An 18,080-nucleotide genomic window follows, 5' to 3' on the forward strand; every position below is an offset into this window, starting at 1 on the left:
AAATGAAGAAACAATTTATCTAAAAGTGAAATTCTATTATCAAACTGAGTTTAATTTAAATCCCCTTACTTCATAATGAGTACAATTTTCAACTCTTTCAAAAGTGAAATAATATTATCATGATATATCACACTTCGTTTAGCCCATTACTTTCTTTAACAAAGCTCTTAGGAATGCATGATTAAGATACACCATCATTTAAAAACAGGTTTATGCCCTAGTCAAGGTCATCTAGTCTTTCCAAGAAAGTGAAATAACATTATCATCGTATATTAAACTTCGTTTAGCCCGTTACTTTCATATTAAACTTCGTTTAGCCCATTACTTTCATATTAAACTTCGTTTAGCCCATTACTTTCTTTAGCAAAGCTCTTAGGGATGCATAATTAAGATACACCATCATTTAAAAACAGGGTTATGTCCTAGTCAAGGTTATCTAGTCTTTCAAAGAATACAGCGTGCAATCCCAAATGGTTGCTTTTGTGCCTCACAGCTCAGTCAAGGTGATGTTGTGAGGTGGTGTTGTGTCGGCCAGAAGCTAATGGAAGATGGGGGAGGTGGCTCATCAAAGTTCAAGAATATGATCTAACAATCAAGCGTACAAAGTTGATAAAGGGTTTGGCCAAACTGATTACTGAGACCAACTTTCAACTTTCAGAACATAACCATTCTTGTTGTTGGGGATGATGAAAAACCTAACCACTAAGAAGATGGGGGGTTTAGCTTTCGTGGTACAATATTATTATTAGTCCCCTGGTACCAAGATGGTGCCTACTTGTTGACCAATGGTTATTACCCTAAGAAAATGAGTAAGTCACGAAAGAGGTTTAAGGTCTCTTAAACTAAAGGCTTGCAAATATTATGCAAACTTCCGAAGACTCCAACCCTCAACCCCTCCCCCAAAAATTTAAACTTCGAATCTAATAAAAATTAATTTAATTTAAACTTCAAATCTAAGAAAAAAATATTCTTTCATAAAAATTAATTTAATTTAAACTTCAAATCTAATAAAAAACAAAAAAAATATTATTAATATAATAATAGAAAAAAATTGAATTTGAACAAATTTGTTATTTTTTTATGTTTCTCAATGGATCGAATTTCAAAGCACCATTTTGCAGCGAAACTTCTGAAAGCCGTTTATGTGTCTCAAAGTATCAGAAATTTTTGGAGCCACCGGATTTCAGCCATGGATCTTAGAAAAAGGAAGACACTTAAATTTGCTGGGAATGTTTCATTGGAAAGGAGGCTTTTATTTATCAAGCCCTTAAGAGAATCAGGGAAAGCAATGGTAATTCAAATGCTATGTAATGTGTAAATTAACATTGGGAAGACTCAGCGATAGAACTCTAATACATTGAATGAAAAGAACCCGTAATAAAAAATATATTGAATGAAGAATTACTTAAAAACCGAAAGTAGCTTCAGATGGAAAAACAGCGAGCTCTACCACCAGAATGAACACAATTTGGAAAGAAAGGAAATTCTGGCAATGAAGACATCATCCATAAGTAAAGAGAAGCCGTATAAAGCTCCCAAACTTATTTAAAACTTTTGCCAAAATCAATCAATCAACCATTACTTTACTCATATACCGTTGAATCTTTTATTCAAAGCTGGTCGGGCCAGAGGAAGGTCCCCATGGCGTAACTGCGCTTGAAAGCGACATCTCCTCTGATCAGCAAACCGTATTCGTGAAAAAGGATATCGAGCTGCCACTCGGGCATCGATTCGTAATCGGCCTTCGAATACCGAGGATAATCCACCGGCATCTGAAAAACGCAGGGGCCGTCTCGCCCTCCATTTCTGGACGAAAAATTCCCATTTTCATTGCCATTTAAGGACCCTGAAAAGGAATTTTCCAATTGGATGGCCTTGGCCTCGGCCTCCAACGCAGTTGGACTCTTTTCCCATCGCAGCAGTTTCTTGCGTATATCTTCCAGCGAACAGACGCGCCAGAGGCCGCCGCCACGCGACTGGTTGTGCTTTTCATTTTCAGAGCACCGTGGCTCTGTGACATGCATTTTGGCAGATTCGATGACCGCTAGGTACTCAACTTTGCAATGACAGAGGGCAAGGATGAATATATATAGACACGGGAGGATGGTTGCGTGAAGGTTGAATACGGGTGGGACTATTGCAAATCACAGCTGACCGATCCTGTGTATACCACGTAAGGCTCCAAAAACTGGTGGGACTATTGCAAATTACAGCTGACCGATCCTGTGTATACCACGTAAGGCTCCAAAAACTAAACGCTAAGGCTCCGCGTGAGTATCGTGTCAGTGAGAACTGTAATTGCGTTTCCGAAGGTTCGAGTCGCACAGGCTGGCTGGACGTTCCCTAAAAGCCTTAAAGCGTGTACACTTTTTAGTTTGCGTATACGCTTTTTAGTTAGACTGTGAGTTTTAGCCGTTAAAAATATGTTTCCGAATAAAAAAATGAATTTAATATTTGAAAAACGCGTTTTCAGTTTATGAAAATTATATAGCTGAAATTTAAGATTCCAAATGAGATGTTTTATAAATTTATTCCAATGACACTGTTTGTTGGGTCAGAATTTGATAATTTTTTTTTTTTTAAATCAGAATGTTGGATTCTGGTAATGGAAATTGATTCAGCATTATCGAGAACATTTGAGCACTTTAAAATCTTGAAGTTTGACTGCTGTAAGTTAGATTTTCAAAAATTTCTATCAGATTTTGTCATAGTTTTGTCAAAAATTCCATAATTTTTCTGGTTAATTCGTGGGCTCTTTAGACTATGCTTATATATAACAATTAAACTACTATACTTTTATGTTGTTTCATAAGGAAATGGAAATAAGTGAAATATTTTTACCACTTCTCTTTACTATAGATAAAGAGTAAGATTATTAATATTTTATTATATTTTTAATTAAATAAACAAAACATGTATATTCATTTTTGTTTTTTATTATAGATTTTATTTATGGTTTAGAGTGATCCAAATATTTTTAAGATTTCTCTTTAATATAGTCATTAAAAGTGAAATTATTAATATTTTATAATACTTTTAATTAAATAACCCAAATACATATGAGTTTTTCAAGTTTAATTTCTCTAAAATCCTATAGGAATTCATTGAAATCACAAGTTTGATGGGCAACCCCTGCACAATAGAAGTGCCCTAAGGATTTTTCAAGGCGCTAAATCCATAGTTTCAGTCAAACAACCGGTGTAAATAACATAAATCAAGATTTCACCTCAAATTTTTCCGCCCAATTCCCACCCCAAAAATCCAAAATATCACACTAAAGACAAATCCCATACATATATTCATTTTTATTTTGAACCTCTTGAATTAATAATAATTATTTATTAATAATAATTATGTAATTTAAAATCATGACTCAACTTGAATTAAACGCGTTTTATATAAAATATAAACACAAAAGACTTTACCGTGTGAACAACAATCTCTCGTACCAAAACAATTTTAACAACAAATTTCATTTAAACAAAGTCTTTCGGTAAAAATCACATAAGAGCAATTTTTGGCCTAAGCATTTCTCTTATGTGATTTCTACCGAAAGACTTTGTTTAATTCAAAACAATTTTATAATATAAAGTTTTTAAACTAATTTAAATAAATAAACATAATTTTAATAACAAATCTCATTTAAACAAAGTCTTTGGGTAGAAATCACATAAAAGAAATTTTTGGCCTATGGGTTTCTGTTATGTGATTTCTACGGAAATACTTTGTTTAATTCATTATGAATCACAAAAACTTAAATACAAACAAATTTCATGATTTCAACCCTTTAAATTTTCATGAATTTGGAAAAAGGCTCAACAATAATGCTCTAAATGATAAGTGTAATTTAGCCATCATTCTTTCCCAAAAATGTAAACGCGAAACCAAGGATGAATATAAGCTATTATTTTAGTGAAAATAATTCATGTATTTTAAGAATTATTTCTTTTAATTGATATTTTAATATAGATTTGGGATGGAATTGGGGATGGAATGTGATCCTTATTCGTATAAAAATTAAAATTTTATTATTTAGTTATATAAATTAAATAATTACTAATAGATAAAATGAATTTTTTGATGTAAATGTAGACTATGATTTATTGTTGTTTAGAATGTATTTTGAATGTACAAATGAATTCAAATATTTTGAAAATTTTATCTAACTCTCCAATTTTACAAACTAAACAATTTAAATTTCTAATTCTTAAAAACATCTAATAGCTTTTCGAAAAATAATCTCAAAAAAATCATTTCATTTATTAGCTAAATAATAATTTTTTTAAATATATATGATTTATATATAATTTTTTTATAATTAATAATAATAATAATTTAAAATAAACTTATAATTTTATTAAATTTTATTAAAAAAAATTAAAACTAATAAATATTTCAATACATTAACTATTAAATTTATAAAAATATAATAATTATAAGTCAATAAATTTACCATTAATATTACGTGATCCACAAATTGCATCAAAATACCCAAAATTTTCACATATATAATTTTCCTTAATTTTTATATATACAAAAACAATATTGTTTTCCTTATTTTTTATATATACAACAACAATATTGTGAAGCATGAAGAAGCTTCTCAAAATGTCGTGGCAGCCTGTGAAACCCGAATCTTGAATAAGCAGTTACAATTGAGTGGTGACGGTGACCCCATACTCACGCTGAGCCTTACGTTCTGTTGGAATTTTATTTAATTAATTATGAAGCTTCTAAAATGTCCTGCCAGCCTGGGAGCCCCGAATCCTGGAAAAAGCAATTACAATTGATTGTTGACCGGATAATTAGGCTAACCGTTACGTTCAGTTTGATAGGCAACCATGTGTTCCATCGAATTTGAAAGTCAAATGGACAGTTAACATCAATTACCAGAAGTAGAGGGCATTTCCACGAAGATTCATGATGGGTATTAATATTCTTGAACTGGAATTTGACTAAATAATTTCAAATAATTTTGTAGTAGGGTTTTTTATAATGGAAAATCATTCAGTACAATGGACATTTAATATTTTGAAGTTTGAAAATTGTAAATTGTAATCTGAATGTCTAATTTTTTTAAAATCTTACCAAAATTTTCATGAAAACAAATTTACAAATTGATCAAACTATGACTGAAATTCATATTCAATAATTAAAAACTTGTTTTCTTTATTAAAAAAATACAAAATATACTTTATAAATAATACTTCGATTAGAAAATATAAGTACTTTGTCTATTTTAAATTACAAGTAATCAAAAAGGAAATAGTATTTTTAATATGTAATGGAAAGACATTTCTTTTTAAAATGCATACACATTTTTCAAATATCAAATACACAATTTTCAATATAAAAAAAAATTGTATAAAACAAATTATCAATTAGCCACTTATAGTATTATCATCATCTTTTATAAATCAATTCAACCATGACGTAACTGCTAAAAACCTTTCTCATTTTACAATATCAAACCAGCTACATATCTTTCCCAATTTACATTTACGATATAAAATTTGAAAAAAAACTCACTTAAATAATATTATGTAAACCTTAAATGAAAATTAATAGTAACAATATAAGATATATGAAAAGGATGTTTATTTCTTACTAATCTTAAATATGCCACTTTATGCATGAATGCAATTGATGGTAGAAAGGGTGTGATTGAATTAAACATCCCCTTGCTAATCAATTTGCGATAATCAACTCCATGGTTTATTCAATTAGACCTATAACTTTTTCATGGGCGCCTTTCCCTCGATGACAAAGCCTTTTATGTATATGCCCCGAATAATAGCCACTCCATTTTCATGTACATGCAACAAACAAGATCCACTCCATCTGAAGTGCTTTTTCTAGAACATTGGTAAGAAAAGTTGTTGTTGAAGGAGATGCCCTCCTTTCTTATCAATAAGAGCTATCACATAAAACACCCGTAAGGAAGACCATAATTAAGGGGGCTTTCTACCGTCACCTTATAGGTGGTTCCTAATGACACCGTGTATGGGTTGGTCATGGAGAGGTTACCCTCTCCAACTTAGAGATGGGAGATGAAAATTGCTTCATGAGGATTGATCCACCTTGTCATGCACCTCCTTTAAATAGCTTAAGAAATCATGTTTGTGTTTTCAAGTGACTTTTATTATGGTAACTTTTGTTGGTTGTGCTTTTGATCCAGGATGTATCTGAAGAAACAAATGGTTGTAAGGCTTAGTACCTGCAAGCTAATTTGACAATTAAATAAGATTAGAAAAACTATGAAACTAATTCTAATATGGGAAAGAGAGAATTAAATTAAAAGAAAAATAATAAAGGAGAGAAGAGGCTAAGGAACGTCAAATGAACAATCAACAATCATACATATTGGCCTCCCCATTACCCTAACCCTCAATGTTATTTTTTCAAGTTTTCAATCTCAAAAGGTAGTTTGGAAAAGGAGATTAGCAGGTATAGAGAGCCATGAAAGCATTGTAACTAGAGATTGTTGAAATAGAATGAGTATCCATTTGAAGTTGGTTTTCCCATTTGGATTTTTAAGGTAAAGGTAGTGTCTAATGTGTCTTTAATTGCTTTGAAGTTTTTAGGTAATTATGTTGTGTACACATGTTCTAGTCATAATTTTAATGGTTGTTAGTGAATAGTGGGAGTGTAAATGAGAGGGATATATAATCAAACTTGTGGATATATTGCATTATTAGTTTTATTGTCTAATTGTGTATAACAACTATATTACTATCATTGTAGGGTGCATTTCATGGCTTGGAGATCAATTGTTTCCATCTCAGAGTCATTGCACCTCTATAGGAGTTCCTAATTTCGTTCAATTGTTGAGTAAAATTCTCTTGCCCATAGGCTTAGATCTCCCTCACAAAATGAAATTTCACTTTCATTGGTCAATTTCCCACTCAGTCGATTTCACATTGGGCTAGCTCATTTTCATTTTTTATGGGCATCTTTACATTGGCTTAGGTCAAATTAATTCCTCCCTAGGTTGATTTTTCACTCGCTTGGTTGATTTAATCCTTGCTTAAGTTGAATGCAACTCTCCTTGGGTCAATTCAATCCCTACTTGGTCAATTAAACTCATCACCTAGTCAACTTCCATAGTGCTTAGTCGATTAAATTTCCTCTTTGGTTGAATTTTTAATAGTTGATTGGGTCAACTTGTTTTATTTCTCAGAAATAGATGCAAATACAATTCTATATATTTTTCTAGTGAAATCCCCTTTCTCTTAAGAAAATAATGAATTTCATCTGCTATGTATTCAATTAATCGTGTTTTCATATCATCGATATAATTTGTGGCCCTGTGCCCAAGGAATTAGTGTAATAGATCCATATCCTTTTGCCATCAATTATAACATGGGTGTCATTAAATATATGATGCAGGAGCATCTGGACTTAGCCAGCAATGTGATTGTATGTTCACATGTTGTGGCTAACAAGAGATGAATTTCATTGACCTAAGTGGTCAAAATCAATTTTAGTAGAGAGGGTTGGATCTCTCGAATTAATCTTTATCTCAATTATTGTAATAATTAGAATATTGTATTATTTTTAGACTAAGAGATAAGTTGTTAGTATAGGTGTGTCTCAGAGCTTGGAAATAGGGATTTGATTGTTAGACTGATGAAAATAGGGATCGAGTTGCAGTTAGGATAGGATTTGATTCATAAAAGAGAAAGAATGTAATGACAGAAGAGGAGATGATTGAGAACAGAGTGAGTAAGCGAGAGTTTGTGTGACAGAGATAGGGTTTGAGATTGAACAGAGGTCAAAAAACCGTTGTAATCGAGCCGAGAGGGCCAAGACTCTGTAATTTACATTTTGTTGAATAAATGATTAAGTGTGGTGTTGCGTGTTAATCCTAGTGAAAAAATTCATTTGTATCTGTGTATCGGCGTTCAGGACTTATTTAGGTATTTTTCTCTGTTTAAACACTTTAAACGTAAATCATGGTCAATTAGCATTAAGTGTTGATATTGAGCTTAAAGCGCTAAACCTTCCCTTAAGCGCTTTTCCTTAAAGTATGAAATAAAGCACGTGGGTTGTATTTGATAAGCAGGAAGCAGTATCTCGCATGCCCAAAAGGTTGTAAATGGTATTGGGAAAATTCACGCTATTACCTTTAGTGGCCTACATGTAGCACGAGAAAACCACTTTTCTCGCATGCTTTCGACCTGAGAGCATTCGTGCAAGAATCCGCGCGAGATCGCGCAACAACCGTTCAATTAGACGGTTCACATCGACGGTGGAGATTGTCTAGGTAAGTTGATAAGCGGACGACGTGATATCCGTTGGATGTGGAGAGTTGAGATCAACAATGCGGATTGAAGCGCTCAAAAAAAGGAGAAGTCAACGAGGGACCGATGATGATTGGTGAGGAAAGCAGGACCCTCAAGGGGAAGATACACGTATAGAACCTATTTGCGCACAGTTGAATGGCTCTAAAGCTAAACAATAGTCGAAGTGTAGACTACCTTCTCATTTTCGTCAACCTCCTGCGTCATTTTGGTATCAAAGCATAGAGATTAAGTTTTGCTACAGTAAACATGCCACCGAGGTGAGGAGTTGGTGTAGGTCTGGGGAGACCTATAGCAAATGCAGTTCTGCTGGATGAGATCCGAAGTCTGCGTACAAGGATGGAGACAATGGATACTGCTCAAAGGAGAGCACCTGATGAAAGAGATGCCAGTGCGACAGAAGAATCTTCTGAGGAAGAAGATATTGGCCAAAGCAAGTGGAAAACGAAAGATGGAAATACCTTTGTATGACGGGAATCTCAATGTAGAAGAATTGATGGATTGGATCAGTTCATTAGACAAGTATTTTGATTATGAGGAGGAGGTTGATGACAAAAAGAAGGTAAAATTTGCAGCTACCAGATTGAAGGGTCATGCAGCTATCTGGTGGGATGAATTACAAACATCCAGAGCAAAAAAAAGGAAGTCTAAGATAAAACAATGGGATAAAATGGTAAGTAGATTAAAAGCTAAATTTATGCCAAAAGATTATCAGTTAAATATTTTTAGACAATTGAAAAATTTGAGACAAAAAGGTATGACTGTCAAAGAGTACACAGAAGAATTTTATAAGTTGAGCATTAGAGCAGGAAATGCAAAGGGTGATGTAGAAAAGGTAGCCAGATACATAAATGGCTTGAGATATGACATACAGGATGAAATCATCTTGCTGAGTCTGAAGAAAATTGAAGATGCCTATCAAGCAGCTTTGAAGGTAAAAGAGAAGATGTTGAGGAAGCAAAATCAAAGGAATAGTGGAAAAACTTCAACAAGAGGTAGAGGAACTACCAGATCAAGATTTCAACACCCTCAGAGTGAAGTAGGAAGTTCAAGTAGTAGACCACCACAGAGAGGAGACTTTAATAGAGGAAGATTTTCACCTAGAGGAAGGGGCCAAGGAAGAGAAATTCAGTGTTATACATGAGGAGAATGGGGACATGGATCATGGGGTTGTCCTCATAATAAAGCAACAAATTAGATGAATGTGAATGTGGCTGAGGCAAAGGAAGAAAAACCTCAAATTGCAATCAAGGAAGAATCACTTGAAGAAGGAGAATCCCTGTTGTTGAAAAGGGTATTGCTTAAGGCAGAGAAAGAGATAGGAGAACCAGCTCAGAGAAAGAGTTTATTCAGAAATACGTGCAATTCCAAGGGAAAACGCTGCAAAATGATAATTGACAGTGGAAGCACTGGTAACCTTGTTTCTACAGAAATGGTGGACAAGTTAGGACTAGGAAAACAACACACCCTACTCCTTACAAAGTATCATGGTTGCAAAAATGACATCAGCTTATTGTGACAGGAAAATGCAAGGTAGAGATACAGATTGGTACTTATAAGGATGTGATATTGTGTGATGTAATTCCAATGGATGTATGCCATGTGTTGCTGGGAATACCTTGGCAGTTTGATTGAAAAGCTATTCATGATGGGAGAAGAAATACTTACACTCTGGAGAAGGATGGAAATAAACACACACTGCTGCCATTGAAGGATGAAGCAGGCAAAGAAGCCCCTAGAAATAATGTTATGCTGATGAGTGGGAGATAATTGCTGCAAGAAGTCAAGAAGGATGAATAGATGCATTTTGCTGTCATAGGGAGACCTAAGATAATTTTAACTTCCACAAACTTAGATGATTTACCTGAAGAAATCAAAACTCTGTTGAATGATTGTGCTGATATTACTGTGCACGAGTTGCCAAATGAATTACCACCAATCAGGAGTATTAGTGATCACATTGATCTAATACCTGGAGCAAGTTTGCCAAAAAAAGCAGCATATAGATTAAATCCTCAAGAGAATGCAGAAGTTGGAAGACAAGTGCAAGAACTGATGGATAAGGGATTGATCAGAGAGAGTCTTAGTCCATGTGTTGTACCAACAATACTCGGTCCAAAGAAAGGTGGTGAATGGCATATGTGTATAGATTCCAGAGCCTTAAACAAGATTACTATCAGGTATAGATTTCCTTTACCATGCATGGATGATTTGATGGATTGTTTAGGTGGGTCAAGGTATTTTACTAAGATAAATCTAAAAAGTGGATATCATCAAATAAGGATTAGAGAAGGAGATGAATGGAAGAATGCATTTAAAACAAATAGTGGGTTGTATGAGTGGTTAGTGATGCCTTTTGGACTCACTAATTCACCTAGTACATTCATGAGATTGATGAATGAAGCCTTGAAGGAATATGCAAGCAAGTTCGTCATTGTTTACCTTGATGATATTTTAGTTTTTAGTAGAAGCAAAGAAGAACACCTGGAGCATCTTAAGTTCGTTTTAAGACCTCTGCAGAAAGAGAAACTATTGATAAATATGAAGAAATGTAGTTTCATGAAAGAAGAATTAGTCTATTTGGGATCTGTAGTTTCTAAAGAAGGTTTGAAAATGGATCTCGAGAAAGTCCAAGCAATCTGGAACTAGCCTACTCCAAGAAACATATTTGAGGTAAGAAGCTTTCATGGTCTTGCAACTTTTTATAGAAAATTTATCATAATTTTTAGTCATATTTGTGCACCAATTATTGAAACAATCAAAGAGACTAATCAACCATTCAAGTGGACAAAAGAAGCAGACCAAAATTTTAAGTTGTTGAAGAAGAAAATCACAGAGAAACTAGTTTTAGCTTTACCTAATTTTGGAAAAGTATTTCAAGTTGAAACTGATGCTAGTGGAGTTGCAATTGGAGCAGTTTTGAGTCAGGAACAGAGACCAATAGCCTACTTTAGTGAGAAACTAAATGAAGCTAAGAAGAAGTATTCTTCTTATGATAAATAATTTTATGCTATTGTGTAAGCTTTAAAAAAATGGATATATTATTTGCTACCAAAGGAGTTTGTATTGTATTCTGACAATCATGCATTACAGTTCATAAACAACCAACCAAAATTGAACCATAAACATGCCAAGTGGGTAGAGTTTTTACAGAGTTTTACTTTCGTGATAAAACATACAAGTGGTAAGTTGAACAAAGTTCCTAATCCTTTAAGCAGGGTAAATTTCATTGTACAAGAATTAAGAGTTGGTGTTGTAGGATTTGAAGAAATGGTTGATATGTATAAAGATGATGCATAATTCAAAGATATTTATGCAGTTGTACAAAATCCAATAATTCATAACAGAAGTCAGTGGTTATATTATCGTATCCAAGGAAGTTTACTATTTAAAGGTAACAAATTGTGCATTCCCAAATGTTCTATGAGGGAAAACATAATCAAGGAGCAAAACAATGGAGGATTATTTGGTCATTTTGGCAAGACAAAACCTTTTCTTAGGTAAATGCTTTTTACTATTGGCCAAAGATGCAAACTAATGTTAAGAGATTTGCTGAGAAGTGCAGGATATGTCAGCATGCTAAAGGGAGAAACCAAAATAAAGGATTGTACCAGCCATTGCCAATACTAGACTGACCATGGGATGCTGTTAGTATGGATTTTGTTTTAGGGTTACCTAGAACTCAAAGAGGGAATGATTCCATTTATGTTGTGGTAGATAGATTTTCCAAAATGGCACATTTCATTGCATGTAAAAGTACGAGCAAAGCAACACATATTGCTAATTTGTTTTTTCAGAGTTTGTAAGGTTACATGGATTTCCTGTAAGTATTGTGTCTAATAGGGATACAAAGTTTGTTGGGAATTTATGGAGAACTCTTTGGAAGAAACTAGGTGCCAACCTTAGTTTTAGTTCAGCATATCACCTCAAACAGATGGACAGACCGAAGTGGTAAACAGAAGCTTGGGAAACATATTGACAATTTTAGTGTATAACAATCCGAAGCAGTGGAATTTAGCACTTGCTCACGCTGAGTTTGCTTATAATGATACTCCAAACCGAAGTACTGGGATGAGTCCATTTCAGATTGTTTTTGGAATGAATCCAAGAGGTGTGTATGAGCTCAGAAATTTGTGTAAATAAGAGACGAGAAGTGCAAAAGCTGAAGAGTTTGCAGAGCAGATGCAGAGACTACATGAAGATGTCAAAGATAGATTGAAGGAAAGTAGTGGTAAATACAAACATAGAGCTGGTATGAAGAGGGGAGAAAAGGAATTCAAAGTGGGAGATCTAGTGATGGTATACTTGAGAAAAGAAAGATTTCCAGTTGGGATTTACAATAAACTAAAGATGAAAAAGACAAGGTCATGCAGAATTGTGAGGAAGTTTTCAACTAATGCTTATGAAATTGAGTTGCCAGAAGGGATTGGAATATCACCTATCTTCAATGTTGCATATTTATATCCATACAAAGAGACAAAGATAGAGCTACAGAAGGAACCTATAGAACATGAAGTTCAAACTTTAAACCGGGAAGAACAAATGCCAAAGACCATTAAGAAAGAGGTGGAAGTTGTTTTGGAGAAAAGAGTATCCAAAAGAACGAGAGGATAGGTTTATTTTCAGTATCTAGTCAAATGGAAGGGACAACTAGTAGAGGATGCTAGTTGGATAACAATGACAAAATTATAGAAGTATGGAGTAAATCCTAAAAGTTTGATGAAGAATTCTTTTCTTCCCTGGGAATATGATGCAAGAGCATCCGGACTTAGCCAGCAATGTGATTGTATGTTCACATGTTGTGGCTAACAAGAGATGAATTTCATTGACCTGAGTGGTCAAAATCAGTTTTAGTAGAGAGGGTTGGATCTCTTAATTAATCTTTATCTCAATTATTGTAATAATTAGAATATTGTATTATTTTTAGACTAAGAGATAAGTTGTTAGTATAGGTGTGTCTCAGAGCTTGGAAATAGGGATTTGATTGTTAGACTGATAAAAATAGGGATCGAGTTGTCAATGTAGTTAGGATAGGATTTGATTCATAAAAGAGAAAAGAATGTAATGACAGAAGAGGAGATGATTGAGAACAGAGTGAGTGAGCGAGAGTTTGTGTGACAGAGATAGGGTTTGAGATTGAACAGAGGTCAGAAAACCGTTGTAATCGAGCCGAGAGGGCCAAGACTCTGTAATTTACATTTTGTTGAATAAATGATTAAGTGTGGTGTTGCATGTTAATCCTGGTGCAGAAATTCATTTGTATTTGTGTATCAACGTTCAGGACTTTTTCGGGTATTTTTCTCTGTTTAAACACTTTATACATTAATCACGGTCAATTAGCGTTAAGTGTTAATATTGAGCTTAAAGTGCTAAACCTTCCCTTAAGTGCTTTTCCTTAAAGTATGAAATAAAGCACGTGGGTTGTATTTGAGAAGCGAGAAGTGGTATCTCACACACCCAAAAGGTTGCAAATGGTTTTGGGAAATTTCACGCGATTACCTTTAGTGGTCGACGCATAGCACGATAAAACCACTTTTCTCGTGTGCTCTCGACCTGATAGTGTCCGTGCAAGAATCTGCGCGAGATCGCGTGACAACCGTTCGATTGGATGGTTCACCTCGACAGTTCAAATTTGCAGTTCAGTGTAGCAGGATCTCTTTAGAGTTGGGAAGATGACCATCAACGGGCTGAGACTAGAGTATGCCTTGGAAGACAACTCTAATTTCATTGCGTGGAAGGATCACATGGAGTTTGTTGGATGACAACGGATTGCTAGAATACATCAAGGTTGATGTTGCAAAACCACAAGAATCTAATGCACATAACCTAGCCCAATGGAAGAAAAATGTAGACAAGGCGAGGAGAATCATATTGGAGGGAGTATGGGATCACATTGTCTCAAATTTCCATGGGAAAGAAACTCCATTCACAATGTGGAAATCACTGACATAATTGTTCGAGAATAGTAGTGACCACAGGAAGCTGTCACTCAAGGATAAACTTTGAAATATCAAGATGCAAAAGACTGACATTATCCTGCAATATTTGAGCAGATTTACCCAAGTTCATGATGAACTTGGTGGGTTTGGTGTTAATGTTGCAGAAGATGACTTGGTAAGCCTAGCCCTTCTAAGCCTTCCGAAGAGCTAACATAACTACTGATATTCGGTGAACGAGAGGGAGAAACGACCGAATTGGGAATGCTTATGGTCTGATTTGGTATAGGAGGAAATAAGGTGGAATACTAGAGATGGGACTTCATCCAAGGGCAAGGATGAAGAAACTTTTCATTGGTTGGAAAGGAAAGAAGGGAAAAGGGAAGAAATCTCAATTGTCATGAATTTGGTCACTATGCCACGAAGTTTCCACACAAAAATTAAAGCAATAAGAACTTAGGAGGAGAAACAGGTGAAGCCTTGGCTTCATAGTTTGAGATTGACTTCACCCTTATCATATGCATGGCCAGCAAAGTGATGGGGAGTGTGTGGTACTTGGACTCAAGTGCATCATTCCACATGACAGGGTGTAGAGAGTTTTTCATTGACCTGGAGGAGAAAGATCTCCAAATGCACATTGAGCTGAGGGACAATGGAAGGTATAACACAATTGAGATTGGTACAATCACCTTTCAGAGGGAATCGGTGTGGAGCGATAAAAAGGTGTCTTTTTAACTCCTAATTACCTTCACATTAATTGTCAGCCCATAGACGACTTTTTATTCCAAGAGTGTACTCAGTCTGAGGCGGCTATTTACTCAAGAGTAATGTTATGAAAGATGTAGTACAGTGCTCAAAGTACAAGAGTAAAGGAATGTTTGAAATAAAATCTAATTAAAACAACAAGAAACTCAACTGCTCTGTAATTAAATCATCCACTCAAACAACCATCAATTGAGGATACAGTAGCAATAACTCATTCCTCTAGAGATTGATACAATTGAAATCACACTAGAACAAGACAATCAATCTGAGAACGAGGAAGCAGTAACCAATGTTCTCTACAGTTGACAACCCTGCATTAAAGCAATTAAAAGGAAATAGAATTTGAACTAAAGCTGTTATTTGAAAGTAAATTAGGAAAACTATTTAAAAGAAAACTCTTGCAATTAACCAACGGAAATGAACAGCGAAGTAAATGGGCAGCAAACTGTAATTAAAGGAATCTGAAAGCAAACTCTAATTAATGAAAATGAACAACAATAAAGCCAAGTTAATAGCAATCTGTAATGAATAGCAAAACCTTAGTCTAAGGAAATAAATGTAGCAATCGTATCCTACAGGAATTAGATAACAACCCTTACTCTAACAATAAATCGGACAGTAAACGAAAATATAATGGCAACTAATTAGAAATGAAATATAGAATATCGCTTGAAAGCCAAACAGAAATACACAGCAACGTAACACACGACACACCTTAATGGTAATCCTATCTGGTAATCCAATTATCAGTCTTATAAATAATATGATTGTCTTTTTAGAATGGAACAACAACGCTTATAAGTTCAACAATCGTAAGGAAATATAATTTCCAAGATGAATTCAGTAATACCAATGGTAAAATGTTACAACACAGATATTCTATAATTGATCAGCAATGGTATCCTGTAAAAACCATTTATATCAGCACTTAAAGAAACAACAATGCGTTGCAAAATCGATATGATATTTCTGTCTCAGAAAATGAGATTATGTGACAGAGTTGTGATGTAAATAATATAACATACCGGATTACCAAATAAAGTTGATAAGCAAAACCACGCATAAACCAAAAATATAATATACAACAACAACAACGTACTCCACCAGAGGCTGGGCCCTTAGCCGCCAGCGGATGCTGCTGGGTTACTTCAGGATCAACGATGGAATGGCAACCAGATTTATATTAAAATAACAAAAGCAGAGTTACAGTGGATTACAACAAGAAATCTCTCCATCTCTCAGCCATTGTCCATTCTCTCTGCCATCCTCAATTTTGAATCTCTAATTCATCCTCAATTCTCCACCATTTTTCCATCCCCAAATCATCCCCATCTCTGATCTCTGTTTTCATTTAAATAGAGAGAGATCAGAGAGAAGTTACAATAAAGATAAGTACAACATGATTTCTATTACAAAATTGGTTTGCTTCTAACCAATTGATCAACAAGAGCAAGGCGAATTTGGCTTTGCAGCTGAGATTTGGAGGACGGACGCAACAGCAAATATGAGAAAATCGTGCTCAAAGAACCCTGCGTTTCTCTCAATACAAGTCGAATTTGGGCAAACCATTTTTTAATAAAGTTAACTGGGTCCGTTCTGGACAAAACCCATGTTCTGGATTTTCCAGATTCTTCTTCATTTTCTCAGAATCTCAACCAAAAAACTGTCACTTCTTATTCCAGCAAATTTCTGAGTTGGCACTTTTAATGATCAAATCTTCAATTTGGAAATTATCTTGGAGGCTAAAAATGGTGAATAGTGTTACAACCAATTTATTAAAACTACCATTGATAAAATCATGCATAATCATCAATTTATTAGAAGTAAAGGAGAATAAATAATATTCATTCATAAGAGCATAAATCATTATAAATTGGATTTATATAATAAATTATAATAAATGACATGATAAAGAGGAGTAAAAATGGATAAAATAAGTGTTTAAAAAGTGGTCGTATTCACGGCCCAACAGTCGGGATCCCCTCTGAGATGCAAGGATGTCATGTTCATTCCAAACCTAAAGAGAAATCTCATCATTGTTTCAGTTTTGGAAGACTGTGGTTATGTTGTGATCTTCAACAAAGGTAAAGCATTCCTAAGACACATAGCCACGGGATACGTGAAGCAAATCGGTATTTGTGTGAAGAACTTGTATAAGGTAGATGTGGAAGATTGTGTTGCATTAAGCAGTAAGGCGGAGAAAGTGCAGAGTGACGATATTGGTGAAATTTTGCACATAATACTTGACCATTTACATCATGGCGCCTTGAAGATTATGCAACAAATAACTATTGGCCTCCCCAAAGGAGCACTTGAGTAGTAGGATGTATACAAAAGATGTACCTTGGGGAATTATTCAAAATCCACATTCCATGATCGGGACAACAAAGCACATGCAACCATGGAAAGGAACAACTTTAATGTTTGTGGACCTTTCTCGATAGCCTCCACTGCCAGACACAATTATTTTGTCATTTTTATTAATGACATCTCAAGGAAGTCTAGATCTTCTTCACACAGAAGAAATATGAGACATTCTCCAATTTTGTAGAATTCAAGGCATTAGTTTAGAAAGAAATTGGCAAGAAGGTGAAGGCTCTCAGGAGCGATAATGGAGGTGAGTATGTTTTGAATGAATTCAGAAATTTATGTGTGAAAGAAGCCATTCAAGGAAACACCCCACAACCTGTTATAGAATGGGGTAGCTGAGAGAAAGAACCATAGCATTGTGGGAGATATGAGGGCTATGTTGCATGACTAAGGCCTACCTCTGCATTTGTGGGCTGAGGCATGCAACACGATAATCTATTTGTAGATACAAAGTCCTCATCAGATTCTTGGTATGATTACACCGAAGGAGACTTTCTCAAGGAGAAGGTTGGATGTGTCGCACTTCGAGATTTTTGGAGCCTCTGTTTATTTCCATGTCTCCAAATAATCAGGAATAAGCTCGAGCTGACAACAAAATTAGGGGTATTTGTGGGTTACACAAAAACTCCTCACAACTACAGTGTGTACTTACCTTCCCTAAGAATGACATGTGTGTGAAGGGATGTAAAATTTGATGAGGAGAAAG

General features: G+C 34.7%; 1 protein-coding gene across 1 annotated transcript; it reads right to left on the bottom strand.

The window, feature by feature from the left end:
- Nucleotides 1-1,357: 1,357 nt before the first annotated feature.
- LOC149203943 (uncharacterized) lies at nucleotides 1,358-2,142 on the bottom strand. Its single transcript, XM_089400274.1, has one exon. It carries the CDS (start codon nucleotides 2,022-2,024, stop codon nucleotides 1,611-1,613), a length of 414 nt encoding a protein of 137 aa, XP_089256400.1. The 5' UTR covers nucleotides 2,025-2,142; the 3' UTR covers nucleotides 1,358-1,610.
- Between the last annotated feature and the right edge of the window lie 15,938 nt (nucleotides 2,143-18,080).

Source organism: Pinus tabuliformis, chromosome 2_1 (genome assembly GCF_031772625.1).
Source record: "Pinus tabuliformis cultivar Carrire ecotype Pingquan chromosome 2_1, CPIR1, whole genome shotgun sequence".
NCBI classification, from domain to species: domain Eukaryota; kingdom Viridiplantae; phylum Streptophyta; class Pinopsida; order Pinales; family Pinaceae; genus Pinus; species Pinus tabuliformis.

What these genes read in the sequence shown, in the direction of transcription:
- LOC149203943 (XM_089400274.1), bottom strand. Translation starts at nt 2,024, where the DNA reads ATGCATGTCACAGAGCCACGGTGCTCTGAAAATGAAAAGCACAACCAG.